Source organism: Schistocerca americana, chromosome 3 (assembly GCF_021461395.2).
Source record: "Schistocerca americana isolate TAMUIC-IGC-003095 chromosome 3, iqSchAmer2.1, whole genome shotgun sequence".
Lineage (NCBI taxonomy): Eukaryota > Metazoa > Arthropoda > Insecta > Orthoptera > Acrididae > Schistocerca > Schistocerca americana.
The window spans coordinates 961,377,647-961,402,197 of NC_060121.1; the positions used below are offsets into that span (position 1 = coordinate 961,377,647).

Below are 24,551 nucleotides of genomic sequence, written 5' to 3' on the forward strand. Positions count from 1 at the left end.
GGCATTTACTGAGTATTATCACGAAAGAAGTTAAATGTTAGCAGACAACACTGGAAGAGAAATAACACATCTAGAGTGAAGTAGAAACATACAGTGAGTAACATCTTTGCAATGAAATAGTAAAAACTGAACAGTACATAAATAACAATGGAGTTGACAGGAAAACCTTTAGCACAATATAAGAATAACATGCCTACATAACGGTATCTATTGATAAACAAAACTATTGAAATAAGATAAACTTAGTACTAGGCAAGGCTGCATCAAGAGGTATGAAACATGGAGAGTGATACACAACCAATTAAAAAAGAAGAGCCAGTTGTCAATGTAAATACAGAATACACGAAGAACTTAAGCTACATCAATACGATAAACAGAAATTAATAAATGCAGGAAAATTGAGGTGTTTGAGGGAACCTACAGTTTGAGAGTGTGGTGGTACTGCATTTTAACATTAACTTTATAATCAAAGCAGTGGCTGTATACCAGTTTACATTAAATAAATGAGCAAAGTAAAATATGAACAGTATTTGATGAGACAACTACAAGGGGAGTTAAACATGGACAGTAATACAAGTACAAGTTAAAAGCAAACCCTTAACTATTGAAACTACAGCATATGTGGAATTCAAAGACAACTGCAACAAATAAAACAACTTAATGACTACAGGAAAATGGGAATATGTAGGAAGAGAGGGTGTGGGAAGTAATGAACAACAAAGATGATTATATGAAGTTTAGGAGAGGGGAAGTGTTGAGTTGTGTCTGGTCATTTAGGATGAGATCTGGACTGTGAGCAAGATGTTTGTTAATTTCCAGGGCTTCCAGCAGGTTGAGTTTATGTCCTTTGTTTGCTAAGTGAAGTACTTGGGACACTGGCTGGTAGTTGTGACCCTCACTCAGTACATGCTCAGCAAATGCAGAGTCTGAATTCTGCAACCTCCAGCTGCGTTCATGTTCAGCCAGCCTAGTTGATATGTCTCTGCCTGACTGACCAACGTAAAATTTGTCACAATCAGAACAGGTGATTTTGTATACCCCACTGTTGGCTAATAACTGGATCTTATCTTTGCTATTAAAAAGACACTGGGCTGTAGTGTTCCTGACAGTAGGAAACCCTATACTTGCAGGATTTCAGTGCTTTGGCTATAGTCTGTGATATCTTACCTAGAAATGGTAGAGTACACCATTTCTTGCAGACAGTGGATGGGGAAGCAGGTGGGGCATAGAGGAGGGGTATAATTTTCCGTTTTTGTTTCGTGTGCAAGATGTGGTCAATAAGAACTGGATTGTAGCCATTGGCTGAGGCAATAAATTTTATTGTATCTAACTCTGCTTTAAAATCATCTCTGGACATGGGGATGGATATGAGACGGTGTACCATTGAGTGGAAAGCTGCATGTTTGTGAGCTATGGGGTGTTGTGAGCAAGAAGGTATTACTGTGTCTGTAGTTGTTGTTTTTCTGTAAATTTTGAAACAATGTGTGTGTGTGTAATGATGTCAATGGTGAGATCTAAGAAGTTTATGGATTTGTTGCCAATTTCCATAGTGAACTGGATATTTTTATGTTGACCGTTTAGGTTTTTCAAGAATGTGTTGAGTTGTCTTGTAGTACCAGTCCACATACACAGGACATCATCTACATATCTAAACCAGTATTTGATGTTTGCACTCAAAGGTTCTGTTTTTAGAAAATTTTGTTCAAAATGGTCCATAAATATTTCAGCCAACAGTGGACTAAGAGGGGAACCCATAGCTAAGCCATCTAATTGTTTATAAAGGGTGCCTTGGAACTGGAAATAGTTCTGTGCAAGGCAGGTCTGTGTGGCAAGTCTCAAGTCATTCAATTCCACAGGATTGACATTAGACTTCTAACATACCAGTAGTAGAATGTATAGACATTCTGACAGAGCTGATGCACAAGTCTAATGTCAATCCTGTGGAATTGAATGACTTGAGACTTGCCACACAGACCTGCCTTGCACAGAACTATTTCCAGTTCCAAGGCACTCTTTATAAACAATTAGATGGCTTAGCTATGGGTTCCCCTCTTAGTCCACTGTTGGCTGAAATATTTATGGACCATTTTGAACAAAATTTTCTAAAAACAGAACCTTTGAGTGCAAACATCAAATACTGGTTTAGATATGTAGATGATGTCCTGTGTATGTGGACTGGTACTACAAGACAACTCAACACATTCTTGAAAAACCTAAACGGTCAACATAAAAATATCCAGTTCACTATGGAAATTGGCAACAAATCCATAAACTTCTTAGATCTCACCATTGACATCATTACACACACACACATTGTTTCAAAATTTACAGAAAAACAACAACTACAGACACAGTAATACCTTCTTGCTCACAACACCCCATAGCTCACAAACATGCAGCTTTCCACTCAATGGTACACCGTCTCATATCCATCCCCATGTCCAGAGATGATTTTAAAGCAGAGTTAGATACAATAAAATTTATTGCCTCAGCCAATGGCTACAATCCAGTTCTTATTGACCACATCTTGCACACGAAACAAAAACGGAAAATTATACCCCTCCTCTATGCCCCACCTGCTTCCCCATCCACTGTCTGCAAGAAATGGTGTACTCTACCATTTCTAGGTAAGATATCACAGACTATAGCCAAAGCACTGAAATCCTGCAAGTATAGGGTTTCCTACTGTCAGGAACACTACAGCCCAGTGTCTTTTTAATAGCAAAGATAAGATCCAGTTATTAGCCAACAGTGGGGTATACAAAATCACCTGTTCTGATTGTGACAAATTTTACGTTGGTCAGTCAGGCAGAGACATATCAACTAGGCTGGCTGAACATGAACGCAGCTGGAGGTTGCAGAATTCAGACTCTGCATTTGCTGAGCATGTACTGAGTGAGGGTCACAACTACCAGCCAGTGTCCCAAGTACTTCACTTAGCAAACAAAGGACATAAACTCAACCTGCTGGAAGCCCTGGAAATTAACAAACATCTTGCTCACAGTCCAGATCTCATCCTAAATGACCAGACACAACTCAACACTTCCCCTCTCCTAAACTTCATATAATCATCTTTGTTGTTCATTACTTCCCACACCCTCTCTTCCTACATATTCCCATTTTCCTGTAGTCATTAAGTTGTTTTATTTGTTGCAGTTGTCTTTGAATTCCACATATGCTGTAGTTTCAATAGTTAAGGGTTTGCTTTTAACTTGTACTTGTATTACTGTCCATGTTTAACTCCCCTTGTAGTTGTCTCATCAAATACTGTTCATATTTTACTTTGCTCATTTATTTAATGTAAACTGGTATACAGCCACTGCTTTGATTATAAAGTTAATGTTAAAATGCAGTACCACCACACTCTCAAACTGTAGGTTCCCTCAAACACCTCAATTTTCCTGCATTTATTAATTTCTGTTTATCGTATTGATGTAGCTTAAGTTCTTCGTGTATTCTGTATTTACATTGACAACTGGCTCTTCTTTTTTAATTGGTTGTGTATCACTCTCCATGTTTCATACCTCTTGATGCAGCCTTGCCTAGTACTAAGTTTATCTTATTTCAATAGTTTTGTTTATCAATAGATACCGTTATGTAGGCATGTTATTCTTATATTGTGCTAAAGGTTTTCCTGTCAACTCCATTGTTATTTATGTACTGTTCAGTTTTTACTATTTCATTGCAAAGATGTTACTCACTGTATGTTTCTACTTCACTCTAGATGTGTTATTTCTCTTCCAGTGTTGTCTGCTAACATTTAACTTCTTTCGTGATAATACTCAGTAAATGCCTGAAGATGGCCTTGTAAGCCGAAAACCGGTTAGCAATAAAAATAATATTGTAGAACAAAAGCAAACTGGTGCTTTTCATTTATTATTATAATGTTGTTCTACCAAGAACCGACGGAAGATTCTGTTAATACAACCAATTATTGCTGAGTCAACCCCAGAGGTTTTGTGTACTGCTGCTCAAAGCATCCTTAAGAAGCGTGGGAAAAGAACAGCTGCACAAGTAGTAAACTTAGCCCTAACCACAAGCCCTCGCAGATACAAACGCATGAAACACATGCACGAAAAGCCATGATATTCGGTTATGAAGCCTTACCCACCCGAAGAAGCCTTAGCGCTCATTATTGACTCTGACATGGGAAGAGAAGATTACATTCATTGGCAAAAAGGGGCGAAATATCGAGGCGCGAACGTATATCCACCCTATAATGTCATAGCACAAACAAAGAAGCAATGTTACCCGAGTCACATAACAATCACGGAGACCGAAGTGCAAATTGCAGTTCAAGATATTTTGGAGCACACAATCAAACTACTTGCTCATGTACAGCAGTATGTACTTCTGTTACACAACGATCACACAGCAAACACAGCGATTGATTTCATCTACAAGTGGGGCCTTGACGGTAGTGGTGGACATTCCATTTACAAACAATGTGTTGCCAGCAACTCGCTGTATGGAGATACCAACATAATTCTATGTGCTATAGTTCCATTGCAAAAATCAGAGGTCACAACGAATGGTAAACAGATTTTCTGGCAAAACCCGAGTCCTTCTTCGTCGAGATATAATCGCATCATTCGCCTGCAGATTGAAAAGGCGACAAAGGAATCAGTAAAACTCCATTAGGAAGCAATTGAGGAACAAATATCAAGTTTGCAGCCAACTGAGGTGACCCTTTAGGATAAATCTTACACATTTAAGCATCGTGCTGTACGTAAAATGGTGGACGGGAAAACGTGTAGTGTGCTCACTGACACTTTGTCAACACAAGCGTGTAATGTGTGCAAGGCAACACCCAAAGAACTCAACAACCTTGACTTACTTCTGCAAAAAAAGTAGTCTACGACTAGTTTATTTAAGTTTGGGATACCTGTTTTACACTGATACCTCAGATGTTACGAGTACTTGTTACATATACCATATAAATTGGAACTGAAGCAGTGGGAAGCAAGAGGTAAAGAAGCCAAAGAATATATAAAAAGAAGAAATAACCACAAAATTCTATAGTGAAATGGGATTAGTGGTAGACCAGCCCATGCAAGGAGGAGGTAACTCCAATGACGGGAATACTGCAAGAAAATGTTTTGCAGAGCCCACGGAATCTGCGGCTTTAACAGGTCTAGAGCTCAAAATTATACAAAGATTTGCAAACATACTAAGCGTTTTGTCTTGCGGATTTAATGTTAATTACAGTAATTTTAAAAATTATTGCCTCGAAACAGCAAAAATCTGTTTAGAAACGTACAAGTGGTACAAAATGAGTGCATCTGTGCACAAGCTACTAATACATGGTGCAGACATAATAAAGGAACTACCTTTGCCTGTGGGGCTTTTTTCAGAAGATGTCTTGGAATCTAGTCAGAAAGAATATAAAGGTTAAAGACTTTTTCATGCAAGGAAAACTTCAAGAATGCATACCAATACCGATATTGTCCACTGAATGCGGATAGCTTCAGATCCTATCATTGCGTCCAAGAGGAGGAGGCACATTAAAGAAAGAAAACCCTTTCCTAAGGAGGTACTGTTAATGTTAGAAGGATCTGTTGTGAAAATGCTTGAAGATAATGGTGACGAAGAAACAATGGATGATGATGATTGATGATGATGATGATGATGATGACGACGACGACGACGGAACAATGGATGATTATGATGAGATATACTAACTGTCTTACTGTCTGTAAACTTTAAGTAAAATATACTAATTCGATTTTCAGTCTACTTTTTCATTTTTAGCTACCTATAAATCACGTTTTAGGTTGGTAGGTACTTTCAGAATCTTGTCAAGTCTGAACATACATCAACCCTAAGGTCAGAAGCATTTCTAAGTATAAATGTACATATTATTTAACACATTTAAATTTTGGCCGCCTAAAGTGGTCATTTTGCCGGTGTGTGCGGCGATTAGATTTTTCGTGGTCGTTCCACTTTAACTCCCTCCGTACGCATATTGCTAGATACTTTTTGTGAGTGAGTCCTTTCAGCGATTCTTCTGCAATCGTATAATCGTACAATAAACGGTCTTCCTGCATTAAGCCACAATTTTCTAGCGTTGCGACTTGCGCGTATACAACAGCATCAACCGCACAAGGACTCATGGACTTTCCGAGGCGTTCAGTAACTAATGCAACGCTTTTTTGAGACCAGTTTCAGTTGAAAAAGGCGGAATTTGCTGTGGGACGTCGAGAAATATTACAGCTTCAGCCCCTATAGTTCCCTGATGTTCCAAGAAGTGACGTTTTTATGTGTAGCCTTCAAAATGGCGCCTATAACGGAGTTGCGTTCCAAGTAGAGAGTTGTCACCGAGTTTCTTTTAACGGAAAACCAGAGCGTTGCAGGTATTCATAAGCGCTTGCAGAATATCTTCAGAGTCCTGGCACGGTTAGTCGTTGGGCGAAGCGTCTGTCATCATCGCAACGAGGTCGCGCAAACCTGTCCAATGTCCTGCATACCAGCCAGCCACACACAGCTGTGACTCCTGCAATGCTGGAACGTGTGGACACTCTCAGTCGAGATCATCGACGGATCCCAATCAAGCAATTCGCTGCTCAACTGGTCTTCTCTGTTGGTAGTGCTGACACTTGAAAGGTGGCTACACTGAGTCACAGCGCCAGAGATTGCGCCAAAGATTATTATTCCGCCGCCTCCACTGGTGCAGTAGTAGTTCACAGGTTGTCGAGGGCAGTAGTAGTTCAGAAGATGTCGAGTGCAGTTGTTGTTCTGTTGGGCGAGAGAGCAGATGCTGTTCGGTTGGTGTAATGTATAGGTGGAAGATGTTGCAATTATCACAGAGTATTTTTCGTCAATACACATTGAGGTAAAAAAAAAGTATTACAGATTTCTGTAATGACAATGCCTTTTGGTCACAGATTCAGTCAACAAAGCATCTGGCTCGTGTTCATGTATTAGACTTATAATTCTGGTTTCTATGTGCAATTATAGTATTTCTGGTTTTTCAATTAGTTTATTGTAAGTGGTGTTTAAAATGTCTTGTCTTATTGAGGAAGAACAGAGCCAGATACATGTACGTTGAGTCACACTACCACACACAGAACAGTTACACTTGTGCTTTGTTGTTTCGTAGCTTTTATAGTTGCAGGGGACTTATTTAATCAATTGTGTTAATGGAAATTTCTTGTCATTCTTTATTTTTATTTTATGCAGTCAGATTGTGTGCTAATACTAGTCAGGGCCAACCTGTTACGAAACTTCGTAACCGGCCACACAGCTACTAAAGCTACTGGATTTATCCTTTCTTTTTAATTAAGCCCCCATGCATACTCTCATCCACGAGTTGGGATAAGCAAAGGTGGGTGCCCACTGGTTTCCTCGTCGCCTAACAGACACCATAAAGAGCAACGAAGGATCACCTGCGCGGAATTGCTTGCACGTTACGGGGCTGATCGTGCCAATTTTTGTCGAAGATCGTCACAGGTGATAAAACACGGCTTCATCACTTCGAACAGGAAACAGAACGGCAATCCATGGAGTGGCGCCGCACCACCTCTCCTCTGAAGAAAAAATTCAAAGCCGCACGCTGAGGCGGTGAAGTCATGGTGATGGTCTTCTGCGATTCTTAAAACCTTATTCTGTTTGATATCTTCCCTCATGGTGCAATAATTAACTAGGAAGTGTAATGTGCTACCCTCAGAAAATTGAACATACTACTTCATCGTGTTCGTCACTACAAAAATGGAAACAAACTTCTCCTTCTATGTCCGCAGCTCGTGGTCTCGCGGTCGCTTTCTCTCTTCCCGAGCACGGGGTCCCGGGTTCGATTCCCGGCGGGATCAGGGATTTTCACCTGCCTCGAGATGACTGGGTGTTCGTGTTGTCCTCATCATTTGGACTGAGCAAAAGTTGGGACTTTGTACAGGCGCTGATAACCGCGCAGCTGAGCGCCCCACAAACCAAACATCATCATCATCATCGTCATCATCATCATTCTCCTTCAACATGACCATTGGAGGCCTGACGCAAGTCTGCGCACTCGAGAGACCCTCAGAAAACTTCACTGGCCTGTTCTTCCTCATCCACCCTACAGCCCGGAACTCGTACCTTCCGGCTCCCATCCGTTTGACCCAAAAAAGAATGCACTCCACGGATGCAGTATGTGGATGATGGGGATGTTATTGATGCAGCAAGATGTTGGCTCCGGCGTCGACCAGTAGAGTGGTACCATGCGAGCATATAAGCAGTGCGTGGACAAACAAGGTGAGAATGTGGGTCTCGCGGAAGGCGTGCGCGAGATACACTCCTGGAAATGGAAAAAAGAACACATTGACACCGGTGTGTCAGACAGACCATACTTGCTCCGGACACTGCGAGAGGGCTGTACGAGCAATGATCACACGCACGGCACAGCGGACACACCAGGAACCGCGGTGTTGGCCGTCGAATGGCGCTAGCTGCGCAGCATTTGTGCACCGCCGCCGTCAGTGTCAGCCAGTTTGCCGTGGCATACGGAGCTCCATCGCAGTCTTTAACACTGGTAGCATGCCGCGACAGCGTGGACGTGAACCGTATGTGTAGTTGACGGACTTTGAGCGAGGGCGTATAGTGGGCATGCGGGAGGCCGGGTGGACGTACCACCGAATTGCTCAACACGTGGGGCGTGAGGTCTCCACAGTACATCGATGTTGTCGCCAGTGGTCGGCGGAAGGTGCACGTGCCCGTCGACCTGGGACCGGACCGCAGCGACGCACGGATGCACGCCAAGACCGTAGGATTCTACGCAGTGCCGTAGGGGACCGCACCGCCACTTCCCAGCAAATTAGGGACACTGTTGCTCCTGGGGTATCGGCGAGGACCATTCGCAACCGTCTCCACGAAGCTGGGCTACGGTCCCGCACACCGTTAGGCCGTCTTCCGCTCACGCCCCAACATCGTGCAGCCCGCCTCCAGTGGTGTCGCGACAGGCGTGAATGGAGGGACGAATGGAGACGTGTCGTCTTCAGCGATGAGAGTCGCTTCTGCCTTGGTGCCAATGATGGTCGTATGCGTGTTTGGCGCCGTGCAGGTGAGCGCCACAATCAGGACTGCATACGACCGAGGCACACAGGGCCAACACCCGGCATCATGGTATGGGGAGCGATCTCCTACACTGGCCGTACACCACTGGTGATCGTCGAGGGGACACTGAATAGTGCACGGTACGTCCAAACCGTCATCGAACCCATCGTTCTACCATTCCTAGACCGGCAAGGGAACTTGCTGTTCCAACAGGACAATGCACGTCCGCATGTATCCCGTGCCACCCAACGTGCTCTAGAAGGTGTAAGTCAACTACCCTGGCCAGCAAGATCTCCGGATCTGTCCCCCATTGAGCATGTTTGGGACTGGATGAAGCGTCGTCTCACGCGGTCTGCACGTCCAGCACGAACGCTGGTCCAACTGAGGCGCCAGGTGGAAATGGCATGGCAAGCCGTTCCACAGGACTACATCCAGCATCTCTACGATCGTCTCCATGGGAGAATAGCAGCCTGCATTGCTGCGAAAGGTGCCGACATTGTGCATGCTCTGTTGCCTGTGTCTATGTGCCTGTGGTTCTGTCAGTGTGATCATGTGATGTATCTGACCCCAGGAATGTGTCAATAAAGTTTCCCCTTCCTGGGACAATGAATTCACGGTGTTCTTATTTCAATTTCCAGGAGTGTAGTCCCTGCAGTCGCGCTATCCTCTGTGCCCTCGGTGGCTCAGATGGATAGAGCGTCTGACATGTAAACAGAAGATCCCGGGTTCGAGTCCCGGTCGGGGCACGCAATTTCACCTGTCCCCGTTGATGTATATCAACGCCTGTTAGCAGCTGCAGTTATTAACGTAATTCTACTTCCCAGTGAGGTGTCGTAATGCCGTGGCATTGAACGGAGAGAATGTTGAAAATAAGGGTTTTGTAGCCAAAAGAGTGGGAAATCCCGAATAAAAACAACCTACTTTCAGGAAAAAAAAACGTTGCATTACTTATTAAACGCCCCTCGTATTGGGTCACATGTATATATTGTGAAAAGTAGTGGTCCTGTAACACTCCCTCGGGGAGCGGCCAAAGCTACTTGTGTGTCTGAAGACATACCTCGGTTGACAATGACGTGTTGTGTTTGATAGAAACTGTTCACTCAGTCACACAGTTGGTCTGACAGTGGATACGCTCGTATTTTTTTCATTACAGCTGCAGAGCGGAAGTATGTTCAGTCGTCGTTGGTCCCTTTCTTGCAGGATCTTTTTCCGTCCGCAGCGACATCGGAGATTTGAGGTTTTACCGGATTTCTAATATTAACGGTACACTCGTGGAATGGTCGTACAGGAAAATCCCAACTTCATCGCTACCTAAGAGGTGCACGTGCGCTCACTAGAACACCATGTTCAAACTCACTTACATCTTGATAACCTGCCTGTGTAGCAGCAGTAATCGATCTAAGAACTACGCCAGACACTTTTCTTACACAGGCGTTGTCGACCATTGCGTATTGTGCCTGTTTACATATCTACGTTTTTGAATACGCATGTCTATACCAGTTTCTTTGGCGCTTCAGTGAAGTTCGTGTGCGTGCTGTTTGGGCAATGCTGGATGCTCGTGTGTTGCCTATAGTCCAGCAAATTATGATCCGGCGAGTGGTGAAGTCTTTGCAAATGCAAGGAGGTCCCTCTGAACATTATATGTAAAGTGAACGTTGCTTGTACCTGTATGTACCGGCTCTGTGAACATAAGGCAAGACGTCAAACGTACAGAATGGAATTATTGTGCTCAGAATAATGTGCAATCTAATGTAGCCTGCCTATTTTGTTTTTTTAACCTCATTGGATGCAAACGATGTCATTGTATCCACTATCATTCTCTATTGGCTTTATTTGTGTCACGGATGAAACAAAGTGGTCGTTTATGTCTGTGAGAGTCATGTTATATCTTAATGGTTAAATAAAGGTCACAGTAACAGAAAAAAATACACAAGATACCGCGTTGAGGAGATGTAAACTGGATACAATTTGATGCTTTAACTTAAAAAAAAAAGAAGTGTTTGGCGAACGCGACTCCAACATTAGCGAGTCTGCTCAGTCACTCTCCACAGCATTCCTTCATCTCACTGGCCTAATGGGACCGCTCGAACAGAGTGCAGACTTCTCGCTACCTGTTCTTGGCCACGCTGTACGCAGTTATAGTGTTGTCAGAGCTCGTTTCTTAAGCAGCCTTTCTATTAAACCTACAGACAGGACTAAGTCCTTCTAGATGCAATTTTGTCTTGAATTGCGACGCCGATCACAAGTGCGGTATTTTTTTCTACACCCTGTATATCATAATAAATTTAGCGATCAATGTATGGAATTCAGGAAATGCCAGTTTTGTGTGTGTGTGTCCTCATTACCTTCTCGTAGAACGTAATGACTTCTGATAGAAGGGATCAATGTGCAGATCAGGTTTACTGCTAACAGGAGGGCAATAATAATCTTTTGTGCTACTAATTAGTAACGGAGAAGGCCGTTTTGAGTTTGAACATTTTGCAGGATATCTGCTTCAAAATAAATTACTGGTAGAAGCACTCCAAACTTAAAAATAAGATTCCATCTCTTTCTTCCGTACTGGTTGGCTATGACTTTCTTTCTTATTTTTAAATACAACTTTCAAATACAGTAATAGTAATTGCAACGAAAATGTCATGTTTTGACAAAGATTCCTCAGATAAAATTAGTCACAAACTTTGTCACAAGCATTACCATTACATTACCCTTAGTCTATATTTTATTTCGAAATAGGTAACAGAATGTGATTGACAGGCAACACATTTAATCAAAGGTATATCTCATTATTCACACGGTTTCGTATTCTGGAGACCAATTAAAAATGAGTTATATATTGGCGTTCTTCGTCACCATGGTCGAAAAGAGAATACTTTTCACTATAATCAATGAGTATTAAGGTTAATTTTCTCATATAAATCTCGGTCAACAAATCATAAATAGAGAGTAGTACTGGTCAGTGCACTCATAACGAGTTCTCACAAAATGAAAGTGAATGACATTCGACGTGATTTCTTCCAGCTGGATCAGTTCTCAGGTAAGAATTATGCTCGATGTGAAGCATTACGTTTTGTTGCTTCCGAGTCAGTCGTGAAGGAAAACAATGAGCACCAGATGCGGAGACGTTCCAAAACAAACAATCGCGTATCTCTTCAGCGACATGCTCTGATAGTCCTACCGCTTTCAAGCAGAACCTGTATCTCTTCTAAAGTCTTCCCCTCCGTTTCAGGCAGTAACAGGTACACGTAGAGCGAGGCGAGCAAGGAGCAAGCTGCGAACAGAAAGAAGGGCCCATAGTTGCCGACGGCGATGGAAATGTCCTCGAAGAACCTCGTCACCAAGAAGGACATGGTCCACGAAACACAGGCAGCTGCAGGTAGAGCCACAGACTTGACGTTCTGCGCGAAGATCTCCCCTGTAAAGGTGAACGGTAGGCCGCCGTATCCTGCAACAATACAAAGATGCAGCAGATAAGCCTTTCTGGGTAATGCTCAACACACATCAGATCAGAGACATCATCAACTATGAGGCGGAAAGCAAAAAGGAACCTCTTGTCGAAAATTTCCGACTTTGAGTTATTAATATTTTCAAATTAATTTTTAAATTCTGTATAATTTGGTCCAATAATCTTGGCTTTATTATTATTATTTTTGTTTAAGTTACGAACATTTATATTTTATCAAATGACATGATTCAAAGAACAGACACCATTCTGATTCTGCAGCCACTTATGAATCAAGACACAAAGAATTAAAGACATTAGCTGTCGGTGGCCACTGATTTACATCAACGGAGCAAGTTGAACATTTGTGCCAGACCAGAATTGGAACCCAGGTCTCCTGCTTACAAGGCAGTTGTGCTGACCACTTTGTCCAGATATCGTAGTCTGTACACAGTGGTCAGCATACCTGCACGGACTTTCTTAGCACGGCTCCCGTCGGACTCATTCTCAGGTAATACCACACACTACTGATGTAGCGCCCCTGCACATTAACCTCATTACTAACGGCATCTCGCCGATTCCTGTAAGCGTTCGATAAGTTTTCAACTTTCTCCATTTATATATACCAACGCCCACAGGCAGAAAATTTCTTTAATTCCTTTGTTCCTTGATTAATGCCATACCCAACGAAAGGATGTTCAAATATAAACATCTCGGTACTTGGATCAATGACATACTTAATAACACCCAGGGAATTAACAGCAGAATTTAACACTGTCTTTAATGAGATGAGACTCTTCTTTCAAATGGTAGGGCAAGCACGGTTAATGACACCACAATTAAGACGACTGAAGTATTCGAGATGTGACTGTATTGACGAGTGTTAGCACTTTCACAACGGAACCCGAGTACGACTAGGGCAACGTCAGTTAGTCAGACGGCCTTACCCTAGTCTTGTCCGTGCATTGTGTAATATTTCGTAGCTGCCACTGCGATTTGTTGCCTAAATCTTTAACCGTGTACTCAACACAAGAAGAGAACTACTTTGTGCTATCAAGTAGTATTCGAACTCTGAGTCAGAGTATGTTTCTGCATCGTGTTGCGTCCATTCTACTTTCGTCTGTCAGTAAGAGCCAGAAGGGAAAAACTTGCCGAAAAGAAACGTCCTGGTGGTGTCCGAATTGTGATGTAGCTCTTTGTGTGTCTAAGCATCTCAAAACATACCACACTATGGCAAGTTACGTGTAAGAACAGCGTTTACATTTTTTTTTCTGGGTAGCAATGCCGTGTGGTAGGGCCTCCCGTCTTGTAGACCGTTCGCCTGGTGCAAGTCTTTCGATTTGACGCCACTTCGGCGACTTGTGTGTCGATGGAGATGAAATGATGATAAGGACAACACAACACCCATTCCCTAGCGGAGAAAATCTCCGACCCAGCTGGGAATCGAACCCAGGCCGTTAGGTATGACATTCCGTCGCTCTGACCACTCAGCTACCAGAGGCGGACTTTTTCGGACTGCAAACGTAGTTCAGTAGAACTTATATCTGCTAACTTTACTGTCTCATGAGCCATATTTTACGAATAGTTAAAGTACGTTTCATCATTTCAAATAACACATCACATGAATTTATCTCGTTTACAGTTACAATGCTATGATGGACGGGCGTACCAGAGACGCTGCCCAACACATTCGTGAAGGGTTTCATCAGATTTTCAGTGTGGGTTCCATGTCGCATCCAATCAGATCTTACTTTCCGAATATCCTTCTATACCATTTGCGTCTCTATCAGATGACGATGTGTTAGGTATGAAATCTGTACGATGTTGAAATTGATATGGATCTCTGTGGTACAGAGTATGTTGACTGTACTTGTTACACTCTTCAGTTGAAACTTCCGGGCTGACAGGCCGTGGTCGATGCATAAAATTTCCACCTGACGTTTCGTCTCCATCTGCGGGAGACATCTTGTGAGGTCGTACGGCTACTGCCACTGAGGCTCCAGGTACTCTCGCATTTATAGAGCGCATAGAGGGCACCACCATTCGTCACGTGATGCCGACGGTGTGCCTATCTTTGCAAGGCGTCATCATTTATGATTAAGAGTAATCGATTGTCATTCTCTGTCCACAAAGTCAAAGACAAGATTAGTGATAATGATAGCCAACCTCCGAAGAGAATACGTACCTTAAGAAGAAGAAAGATGGTGTTACAACTTTTCACAACACTATCTGGCAAATGTGCTAAGACTGAAAGAAGGAGCGGCGGGAAGAGGCTATTGCGGCGTAAACACCACCATGTGCGGCATTCCTGCCATTCTCCATCGGTGTATCAAGCTTTACAACTATTTACTTGTTTCCACAAAAGGTGCGCACTAAAACATGAGAACGTACAAACTTTTGAAATCGCTTTCCTAAACCCCTTCTAATGCTCTTCAAACTCACATTCAGTTCCATTTGTAAAAATCGTAGCTGATCCTGTTACTACAAGGCAAAGTAAAGCCAAGAGCAAATACGCTTTATCCAAGCAGCTTAGGCTTATCTTCTTGCTCCACAAAACGACGGAACTGGAATCTGGTGATACTTATATCGCGATTGCTAAATTCGGCAGCCTTGCTTTTCAATTTGAGCACATTTCTCGTATATTTTTGCAAAAATGGTCCAGCGTAAAAGAAAGAAAAAAAAGCCATATTCGATTTCCGCAAAAGTTAAGAGAATGAAACGTGAAAGAAAATAACGAACCAATTTACGTAAATTTTGATGGTATTTTTGTTCTGTCATTTTTTTTTTTTTTTTGCTTTTAGATCGAAAAACAGTTCGTTACGAATAAATCGATTTGTACTTACGGTGATTTTCGGTTGATTTCTCGCTTACATCGGGAAATGCCGTCTGCTAGACGCCGTTGTTTTTCTGCGTTAGACATTGATAATTTTGGTCTAATTTTTAGATGTTTTGCAACACTACGCATCTCTTCTGTTTTTCACAACGCTCAGTTGCAGAGGTTGTGAGAAGATATACATTGGAATGACTGGCAGGACATTTGACGCAAGATATAAAGAACACATCAGAGCATTCAAATACGGTACAAATCGTTCAACATTTGTGGAGCATCTAAAACAAGAACACCATAGACCAAACAATATAAAAAACGATATGAATATCATAAAAATCAGAGAAGACAGACACCTCCTCCCTTTCCAAGAAAATTTCCACATACAAAAAGCGTTAACACAAAATAAACAGTTGCTCAATGATGAAATAAATATTGAAAACCAGACTCTATATAGAGTGATTGATGAAATTGCATGGAAAAGAAAAGAGCCTTTTCCTTCCTTCACCACCTCCCACTCTCCCACACACCCCCCCCCCCCCCTCCCCACCACTCACAGTTTCTTCATTTCACTTCAAGCTCCTCACCTTCTCCTTTAAACTCACAGTCCATCACACTGCTGTATACTTATGCCTGCTCATCAACGTTTCCCCCTCCCCTACCCCCACAAAAAGATCCTTCCATCTCTATTCCTTCTCTACTCTTACACAGTGCATAAATACACAGAAACATAGTAGAATTACACACATACAATAATGTAATTTAAAAAGACAAAGTAGTGAAAAGGTTATGTTGGCAACACTACAAAACACAAACCACAACACATACTTGAAGTACAAAAACAAACAGAATACAGTGGTGTGCATAAAAGTGCGTTGTCAAAAACATGAGAAATGTATAGTGCTGCAGAACATCTAAAAATTAGACCAAAATTTTCAGTGTCTAATGCTGAAAATCAACTATGTGCTAGCAGACGACATTTCCCGGTGTAAGCGAGAAATCAACCGAAAATCACGTAACTACAAATCAGTTTATTCTTTACGAAGCGTTTTGCGATCTAAAATCAAATCAAAATGTAAATAACTTAACTACAGACCACTGATGATGCTTCACCTCAATTAATCGAAACGCATCTGATGAAAAAAATTCACGCGTTTTTGTAGTTGCAACGACAGAACAAAAACACTCTTATGAATTATACAGCAATTACGGACACTATGGCCACACAAATGAAGACTTTTGCGTAAGATCATTTGCTGAAAACCTCGTTTCGATGCTTAAACCGTCATGTGAGATATCATGTACATAGTGTAGAGTTCGAATTATTTGGCAAATCTGATGTTCACTGAATTAACATAGGATACTAAAATCAAACGATAATTATTGAAGGAAAATCAGTTTAAAGACATCTTTCTGCACACCGTGAGCTTCATGTACAAATATTTAATAGCCATACCGGTATTCGCTCCTTATGAACCATGGACCTTGCCGTTGGTGGGGAGGCTTGCGTGCCTCAGCGATACAGATGGCCGTACCGTAGGTGCAACCACAGCAGAGGGGTATCTGTTGAGAGGCCAGACAAACATGTGGTTCCTGAAGAGGGGCAGCAGCCTTTTCAGTAGTTGCAGGGGCAACAGTCTGGATGATTGGCCTTCTAAAAACAACCAAAACAGCCTTGGGCTGGTACTGTGAACGACTGAAAGCAAAGGGAAACTACAGCCGTAACTTTTCCCGAGGACATGCAGCTCTACTATACGGTTAAATGATAGTGGTGTCCTCTTGTGAAAAATGTGCCGGAGGTAAAATAGTCCCCCATTCGGACCTCTGGGTGGGGACTACTCACGAGCACGTCGTCATCACGAGAAACAAAACTGTCATTCTACGGATAGTAGTGTGGAATGTTAGATTCCTCAGTCGGGCAGGTAGGGTAGAAAATTTAAAAACGGAAATGGATAGGTTGAAGTTAGGTATAGAGGGAATTAGTGAAGTGCGATGGCAGGAGGACTAGGACTTCTGGTCAGGTGAATACAGGATTATAAACACAGTCAAACACGAGTACCGCAGGAGTGGGTTGAAAGATGACTAAGCAAATAGAAATGCGGGTAAGCTACTACGAAAGGCGTAGTGAACGCTTTATCGTAGTCAAGATAGACACAAAGCCCACGCCTACCACAATAACATCAGTTTACACTGAAAATTTGTGTTAAGTTCCTATTGGACCAAACTGCTAAGGTCATCCGCCCCTAGGCTTACACACTACTTAATCTAACTTACACAAAGGAGGACAACACACACACCCATGCCTGAGGAAAGACTCGAACCTCCAGCGGGTGGACCCGCTCCAAGTTTGCATGCCAACTAGCTCCGCAGATGATGGAAAGATTGAAGAAACGTATGATGAGATAAAAGAAATTATTCAGACAATGAAGGAAGACGAAAATTTAACAGTCATGGGGGACTGGAATTCGATAGTAGGAAGAGGAAGAGAAGGAAAAGTAGAAGGTGAATATGGAATGGGGGTAAGGAATGAAAGAGGAACCCACCTGGTAGGAGTTTGCACAGAGCATAATTTAATCATTGCTAACACAGGATTTTAGAGTCATACAGAAGGTTGGGGTACGTGGAAGAGACCTGGAGAAAATGTAATGTTTCAAACTGATTGTTTAATGGTTAGACAGAGATTTAGGAACCAGGCTTTAAATTGTAAAACATTTCCGGGGGCAGATGTAGATTCTGACCAGTATTTATTGGTTATGAACTTTAAATTAAAAGTAAAGAAATTACAAAAAGATAGGAAATTAAGGAGATGGGCGTTGGATGAACTAAAAGAACCAGGGGTTGGTGACAGCTTCATATGGAGCACTGGGCAACTGTTGACTAGAACAGGGGAAAGGAATGCAGCAGAAGATGATTGGGTAACTTAAGAGATAAAACAGTTAAGACAGCAGATGATCAACCAGGTAAAAAGACAAGGCCTAGAAGAAAGCCTTGGATAACACAAGAGATATTGAATTTAACAGATGAAAGGAGAAAATTTTAAAATGCGGCAAATGAAGCAGGCGAAAGGGAATAAAAACATTTTAAGAAACGAGATTAAGAGCAAGTGCAAAATGCAACGCAGGAATGGCCAGAGGACAGTATAAGGATTTAGAAGCATATTTCACTAGGGGAAAGACGGACATCGCCTACAGGAAAATTAAAAAGGCATTTTGGGAAAAAGGAAGAAGCTGTTTGAATATCAAGAGCTCCGATGAAAAACCAGTTCTAAGCAAAGAAAGAAAAGCTGAAAGGTGGCAGGAGTTTGTAGAGGGTTCAACAAGGGAGGTGAACTTGAAAGTAATACTGTAGGAAAGAAAATGGATGGAGATGAAGATGAGATGGGAGATATGAAGTTGCGAGAAGAATTTGACAGAGCTCTGAGAGATCTAAGTCGAAACAAGCCCCCGGGAGTAAGCTATACACCGTCAGAACTGCTGATAGCTTGCGGGACCCGGCCATGACAAATCTCTTCCATCTGGGGTGCAAGAAGTATGAGACAGGCTAAATGCCCTCAGACTTCAAGAAGACTATAGTAATTCCAATTCCAAAGAAAGTCGTTGCTGACAGGTATGAAAATTGCCCAACTGTTAGTTTAATAAGTCAAGGCTGCGAAATACTAACACGAATTCTTCACAGAAGGATAGAAAAACTGGCAGAAACTGACCTCAGGAAAGATGAGTTTGAATTCCAGAGAAATGTAGGAACACGCGAGGTAATACTGGCCCTTCGACATGTCTCAGAAGATAGGTCAAGGAAGACAATTGTACATGTCTAGCTGTTGCTGGCTTAGAGACAATGTTGGTTGGAATACACTCATGGAAATTTTGAAGGCATCAGGAGTAAACTACTGGGAGCCAAATGCTATTTACAACTTGTATAGAAACCAGATGGTAGATATAAGAGAGACAGAAAGGGAAGCAGAGGTTGAGAAGGGATCGAGACAGGACTGTAGACTTCACGATGTTATCCAATACGTACACTGAACAATCATTAACGGAAACCAAGGAAAAATTTGCAGAAGGTATTAAAGTTCAGGGAGAAGAAATAAAAACTTTTAAGTTTTGATGATGGCATTGTGATTCTGCCAGAGACTCCAAAGGACTTGGAAGAGGAGCTGAACGGAATGGACAGTGGTTTGGAAGGAGGATATAAGATGTACATCAACAAAAGAAACAGAAGCATAATGGAATGTAGTCGAAGTGAATCAGATGATGCTGAGGGAATCAATTCTGCTATTTGGGCAGCAAAGTAACTGATAATGGCCACAGTAGAGATGATATAAAATGTAGACTGGCAATGGGAAGAAAAGCATTTCTGAAGAAGAGAAATTTGTTAACATCGAGTATAGATTTAAGTGTTCAGAAGTCTTTTCCGAAGGTATTTGTCTGGAGTGTAGCCATGTTCGGGAGTGAAGTGATAAACAGCAACAAACGATAAACAGTTTAGACAAAAATACAATAGAAACTTCCGACATGTGAGGCTACTGAAGAATTTTGAAGATCACTGTGGGTCAATCATGTAAATAATAAGGAAGTACTGAATAGAATTGGGGAGACAAGAAATGCTCCAAAAACGAACATCAGTACTCTGCACTGACGGTCTGCCGTGGAGGAACGTAATGCTTTAGGACAGGGCTTCACAACATACGTGCTCACGGAGCAAGCTGTGAGCAGCAAGGCGCGAGCACGGAGCAGCGCGAGCACGCTACCCCCACTACCGGACCAGAGCGGAGAGTGTGGAGAGTCACGTGGGGCACACAACAGCTGCCGCCAGTCGATGTAAATCCGCGGCCACCTGCAGGGATATCACTCACGAATTATTACTGCGACAAATCAAACAAATAAAGGAGAATGTTCACGTGCCACATAATTTTATTAGCTTAGTGTATGCCTCTACATTCGCATTAATTTGTGAACTGTTACACAATAAAAGGTGTCACTGAAGTGTGGGATTCTCGAATATCTTGTACTTTTTGCCCTTTACAATTGCGTCTATGTTCGGAGTAATTGTTCTTGTGCATTTTAGGCGCAGCGTGCAGTTTAAATTTCGATCAGACAATGCGTTTCTCAGGCGCGTCTTGTTACATTTCATTGCAGAGAACAGTTGTTCACAAACATACGTGGAACCGAACATTGATATTATTGTAGCCGCCAGTTTGTGCAAACGAGGAAATCTATATTGAGGGAAGTGTCTGTAGAATTCCAAAATATTTTTCTTGTTCCGAAACTTGTCTCTGTATTCTCTGTCACACTGCAGGTCAATAATTTCTTCCTGCAGCTCAGGACGAATCTCTTAAATATTCGCTGAATATGGAGAGAACAGATCAAAGTCACTGTCTAGTGCTGTCAGATCTTGAAAGCGCTGATCAACTAAACTATGTGAATAACGTTCACAGTCTTTGTGAACATCTTGCATGGATGATAATTTAGGAAAATGAGCTAGGTTTCCTGTTTCCAGCTGACTCACCCAAAGTGTCAATTTCATTTTAAAAGCTCGTATTCGATCTATGAAATGAGTAATTAGCAGATCTTTACCTTGTAGTAAAACGTTCAAAACATTCAGATGGCTAGTTAAATCTGCTAAGAACGCGAGATCACATTCAAACGTGCGCGCGCATTTCCCCTCCCTCCCCTCCCTCCCTACTCAGCGACCTTACACCTGCTCGCGAGCACGTGCCTGAGCAGACGCGAGTACTCGCGCTCAAAACCGGCCAGTTGTTAAGCCCTGCTTTAGGATAACTCCATGACAGTCGTACACGAGAATCACCATAACTCTCACCATACTGGATTCTGACGAACTTTCGACTTTCGCGGCGACCCATAATGACGCCATTCGTTGGATTGGCGTTTGAGTTTTGGCTTCGTGGCATTCGCTTCAGAGCTGTTCCAGAGATTCGACAGGCAGTAGACCGCTCCACTCGCACCATCAACAGAACAGGCTCTGCTAACGGTATACTACGCCTTCCACATCGCTGGGGACGGGTTCTACACCATGCTGGTGACTACTTTGAAGGACAGTAACAGGTGAAAACATGTAACTCTTTTGTATCGGTTGTGAATAAATAGTTGCCACTGTTAAAGTTCCAACCGTCGTAGTAGACGCGGGGCATGCGTCTGTTCCTCAGTTTGCTCGGCATGTCTGCATCAATGCAGGATCGTGCGCTGCTGGTAAAGCGCTTTCACAAGAACGGTGACGGAGCGCCAGTAGCTCTGCAGAAGTTCCACACATTGAAGCGTATGGATGTCTGCCGAGGGTCCGGCGCAAATAGTTACGAAATCCGAAATGACAGTTTCTTTTGAAGTGCAGTGTCACAAGTGATCCAGTATCAGTAGAGGATGTGGCCTCAGCGTTACAGGAAGGGCCGAGCGGTGGTGTGCAGACATGCAGTGCGCTTGGAACTGTTCGAAATTTGGACATGCCTGTGAGGACAATGCATAAAATTTTACGGAACATACTGCATTGCTATCCATACAAAATTACCTATGTTCAAGAGTTGCTTCATGCTGATCTGCCAGTTTTCTTGCTCGCGTGGAATTGGACAATGAATGGTCACGGAACATTCTGTGAACAGACGAACCCAATTTTCATCTCGGAGGTGGTCTCAGTATACAGAATTGCAGAATATGGCCAACGGAAAATCCTCTCACTTATGAACCAGTTCAAAAATGGTTCAAATGGCTCTGAGCACTATGGGACCTAACATCTGAGGTCATCAGTCCCCTAGAATTTAGAACTACTTAAACCTAACTAACCTAAGGACATCACACACATCCATGACCGAGGCAGGATTCGAACCTGCGACTGTAGCGGTCGCGCGGTTCCAGACTGAAGCGCCTTGAACCGCTCGGGCCATAAGGTCGGCCATTAACCGATACCGCTTCATTCTGCCAAGATAAATGTGTGGTGTCTGTTCACGACATCGTTTATGGCATGGCCATATTCTTCTAGAACATGATCCTTCAGGTCCTGATGCCTGTACCGTCACTGGTAACCGCTGTGAGGGTCTTCTGCACACCAGCATCATTCCAACCCTTGAACAACGTGTATTTGTCAGTATGATCAATTTTACGCAAGACTAGCTGTGTCTGGCCACGCTTTGCTCTCGCTCAGACCGCTTACATGGAAAGGAAAGCATAGATAAAACACACGTTTCTAATATGTATGGGATTTGTATATACGTCCTAACCTTCTTCTCTTCCCTCTATTCTGTCCATCTCCCATTCCACTTTTCTTTGTCCATCGCTTCCTCCTTACCCCTCTCACTGTCCATGACCTCCCCCCCCCCCCCCCCATCCAATCTCTGTCCATATTCTCCTCTACCATCTCCTCCTGCCACCTCTCTCTTCCCCTCTTTCAGTCCATCTTCTCCTCCCCTCCTCTCTTCACTTCCTCCTGCTCCCTCTCTCTCTCTCTCTGTCCATCTGTTACTTCCCGTTTTCTATATCCGTTTCCTCCCACTCCTCTGTCCATCTCCTCTTCCCCCTCTCTTTCACATTGAGCCTTGTTCATTGTTACTGAAAATTCAGATTCTATAGTAATATTATAATCATACACAAATAAACCATAAATACAACTTGCTTGTTTGCTGTTAACGTATCACTATTGTATATTTTATACATACATATTTTTATATTAAAAAGTATGTTGTCGATGTATGTCCAAAATTTTATTACACCTAACGTTTAAAAATTTTAATTAACTCGGAAAGGTACATTTTGAGATTTTTGGTAACAATTTTTCCCCATTATTTTAAGAATTAGATACACAAAAACACGCCCATATTAGAATTCAACATTGTGCCAAAACTTTCAAGGAAATTTGTCTAGAACTTTCGGAGATTAACGATTTTGAACAAACCAAGATTTACATTTTTATAACGTTTCCCCTTTTATTACATACACTCAGTAGGTATATGAAAACACTTGAGTATTCGAATGCAACGTTGTGTCAGAATTTCACAGCGAACCATAAAGAACTTTCGTAGATTTGAGTTTCGAATAAACGAACGTACAAGTCTGGCCTAAGGCCGAAATTGTACAATCGTACAGGAAATAAAGAAAATGGCAGCTGAAGGCTTCAAGAAATCATTCAAAAAATTCATCGCAGCTGGGGACCCTATCGCATTGAAAATTATAGAATATTTGGATGCTCCTGATCGCAGATTAGGTACCTAAAACAGGCCCGTATTACAATTCAATGTTGTGTCAAAATTCCAAAGCAAATGGTCAAAGACTTTCGGAGATAACGATTTTCAACAAACGAACATTTACATTTTTATTTACTTAGACGGTGTTTCTCCGCACAGCCAGTGAAACAGCTGCTGCAGAGGCATTTTCGAAATGGTAGAATTGTCAGCCATCATTTCCCTACAGCTTGGCAGTTCTGGTCATCTGAGGTTAATCCAGTGACTTCTGTCTGTGGGGTTGTCTGAAAGATGCTGTGTTCAGTGTTCTCATTACATACGTAGCTGAATTGAATGCTCACATTGAGCTGCGCATTCTGAACGTGACCCTCGAGATATTCCTATTTGTTGTGGAACACGCTGTTTCTCGATGGCTCTAAGCACTGTCGGACTTAACATCTGAGGTCATCAGTCCCCTACAAGTTAGAACTACTTAAACCTAACTAACCTAAGGACATCACACACATACATGTCCGAGGCAGGATTCGAACCTGCGACAGTAGAAGCAGTGCGGTTCCAGACTGAAGCGCCTAGAAGGTGGAGAGCACACTGGGCCAGCCTCAGGGCATTTAAACTGTGGTGTCACCGCCAGACACCACACTTGCTAGGTGGTAGCTTAAATCGGCCGCGGTCCATTTAGTACATGTCGGACCCGCGTGTCGCCACTGTGTGATCGCAGACCGAGCGCCGCCGCAAGGCAGGTCTCGAGATACGGACTAGCACTCGCCCCAGTTGTACGAAGACTTTGCTAGCGACTACACTGACGAAGCCTTCTCTCATTTGCCGAGAGACAGTTAGAATAGCCTTCAGCTAAGTCCATGGCTACGACCTAGCAAGGCGCCATTAACCGTATCTGAAGATAGTCTTATTTGTATTATCAAGAGCGATGTACCACAAGGATAGAATAAAGTTAAGTATTCGAGGAGCTGAATACTTTTCTTATTAGAATTCACTACTTATCCTGTTCCAGAATTCACGCCCGTCTGCGTTAGATAGCGTGCCTATCGGCCCCCTCAAAATAACACTGTGTCGGCACT

The 24,551-nt window shown here is 42.6% G+C and overlaps 1 protein-coding gene and 1 non-coding gene across 2 annotated transcripts in view; one reads left to right on the forward strand and one right to left on the reverse strand.

Moving 5' to 3' along the window:
- Window positions 1-9,698: 9,698 nt before the first annotated feature.
- Window positions 9,699-9,773, forward strand: Trnat-ugu. Its single transcript has one exon. It is a non-coding gene; the product is annotated as a tRNA-Thr (tRNA).
- A 2,403-nt stretch (window positions 9,774-12,176) lies between these two features.
- LOC124606587 (facilitated trehalose transporter Tret1-like) overlaps window positions 12,177-24,551 on the reverse strand; it is a 60,136-nt gene continuing 47,761 nt past the window's right edge. Inside the window, exon 6 of the mRNA XM_047138573.1 lies at window positions 12,177-12,469. Within this exon, the coding sequence (XP_046994529.1) occupies window positions 12,177-12,469 (293 nt within the window). The remainder of the gene's footprint in view (window positions 12,470-24,551) is intronic.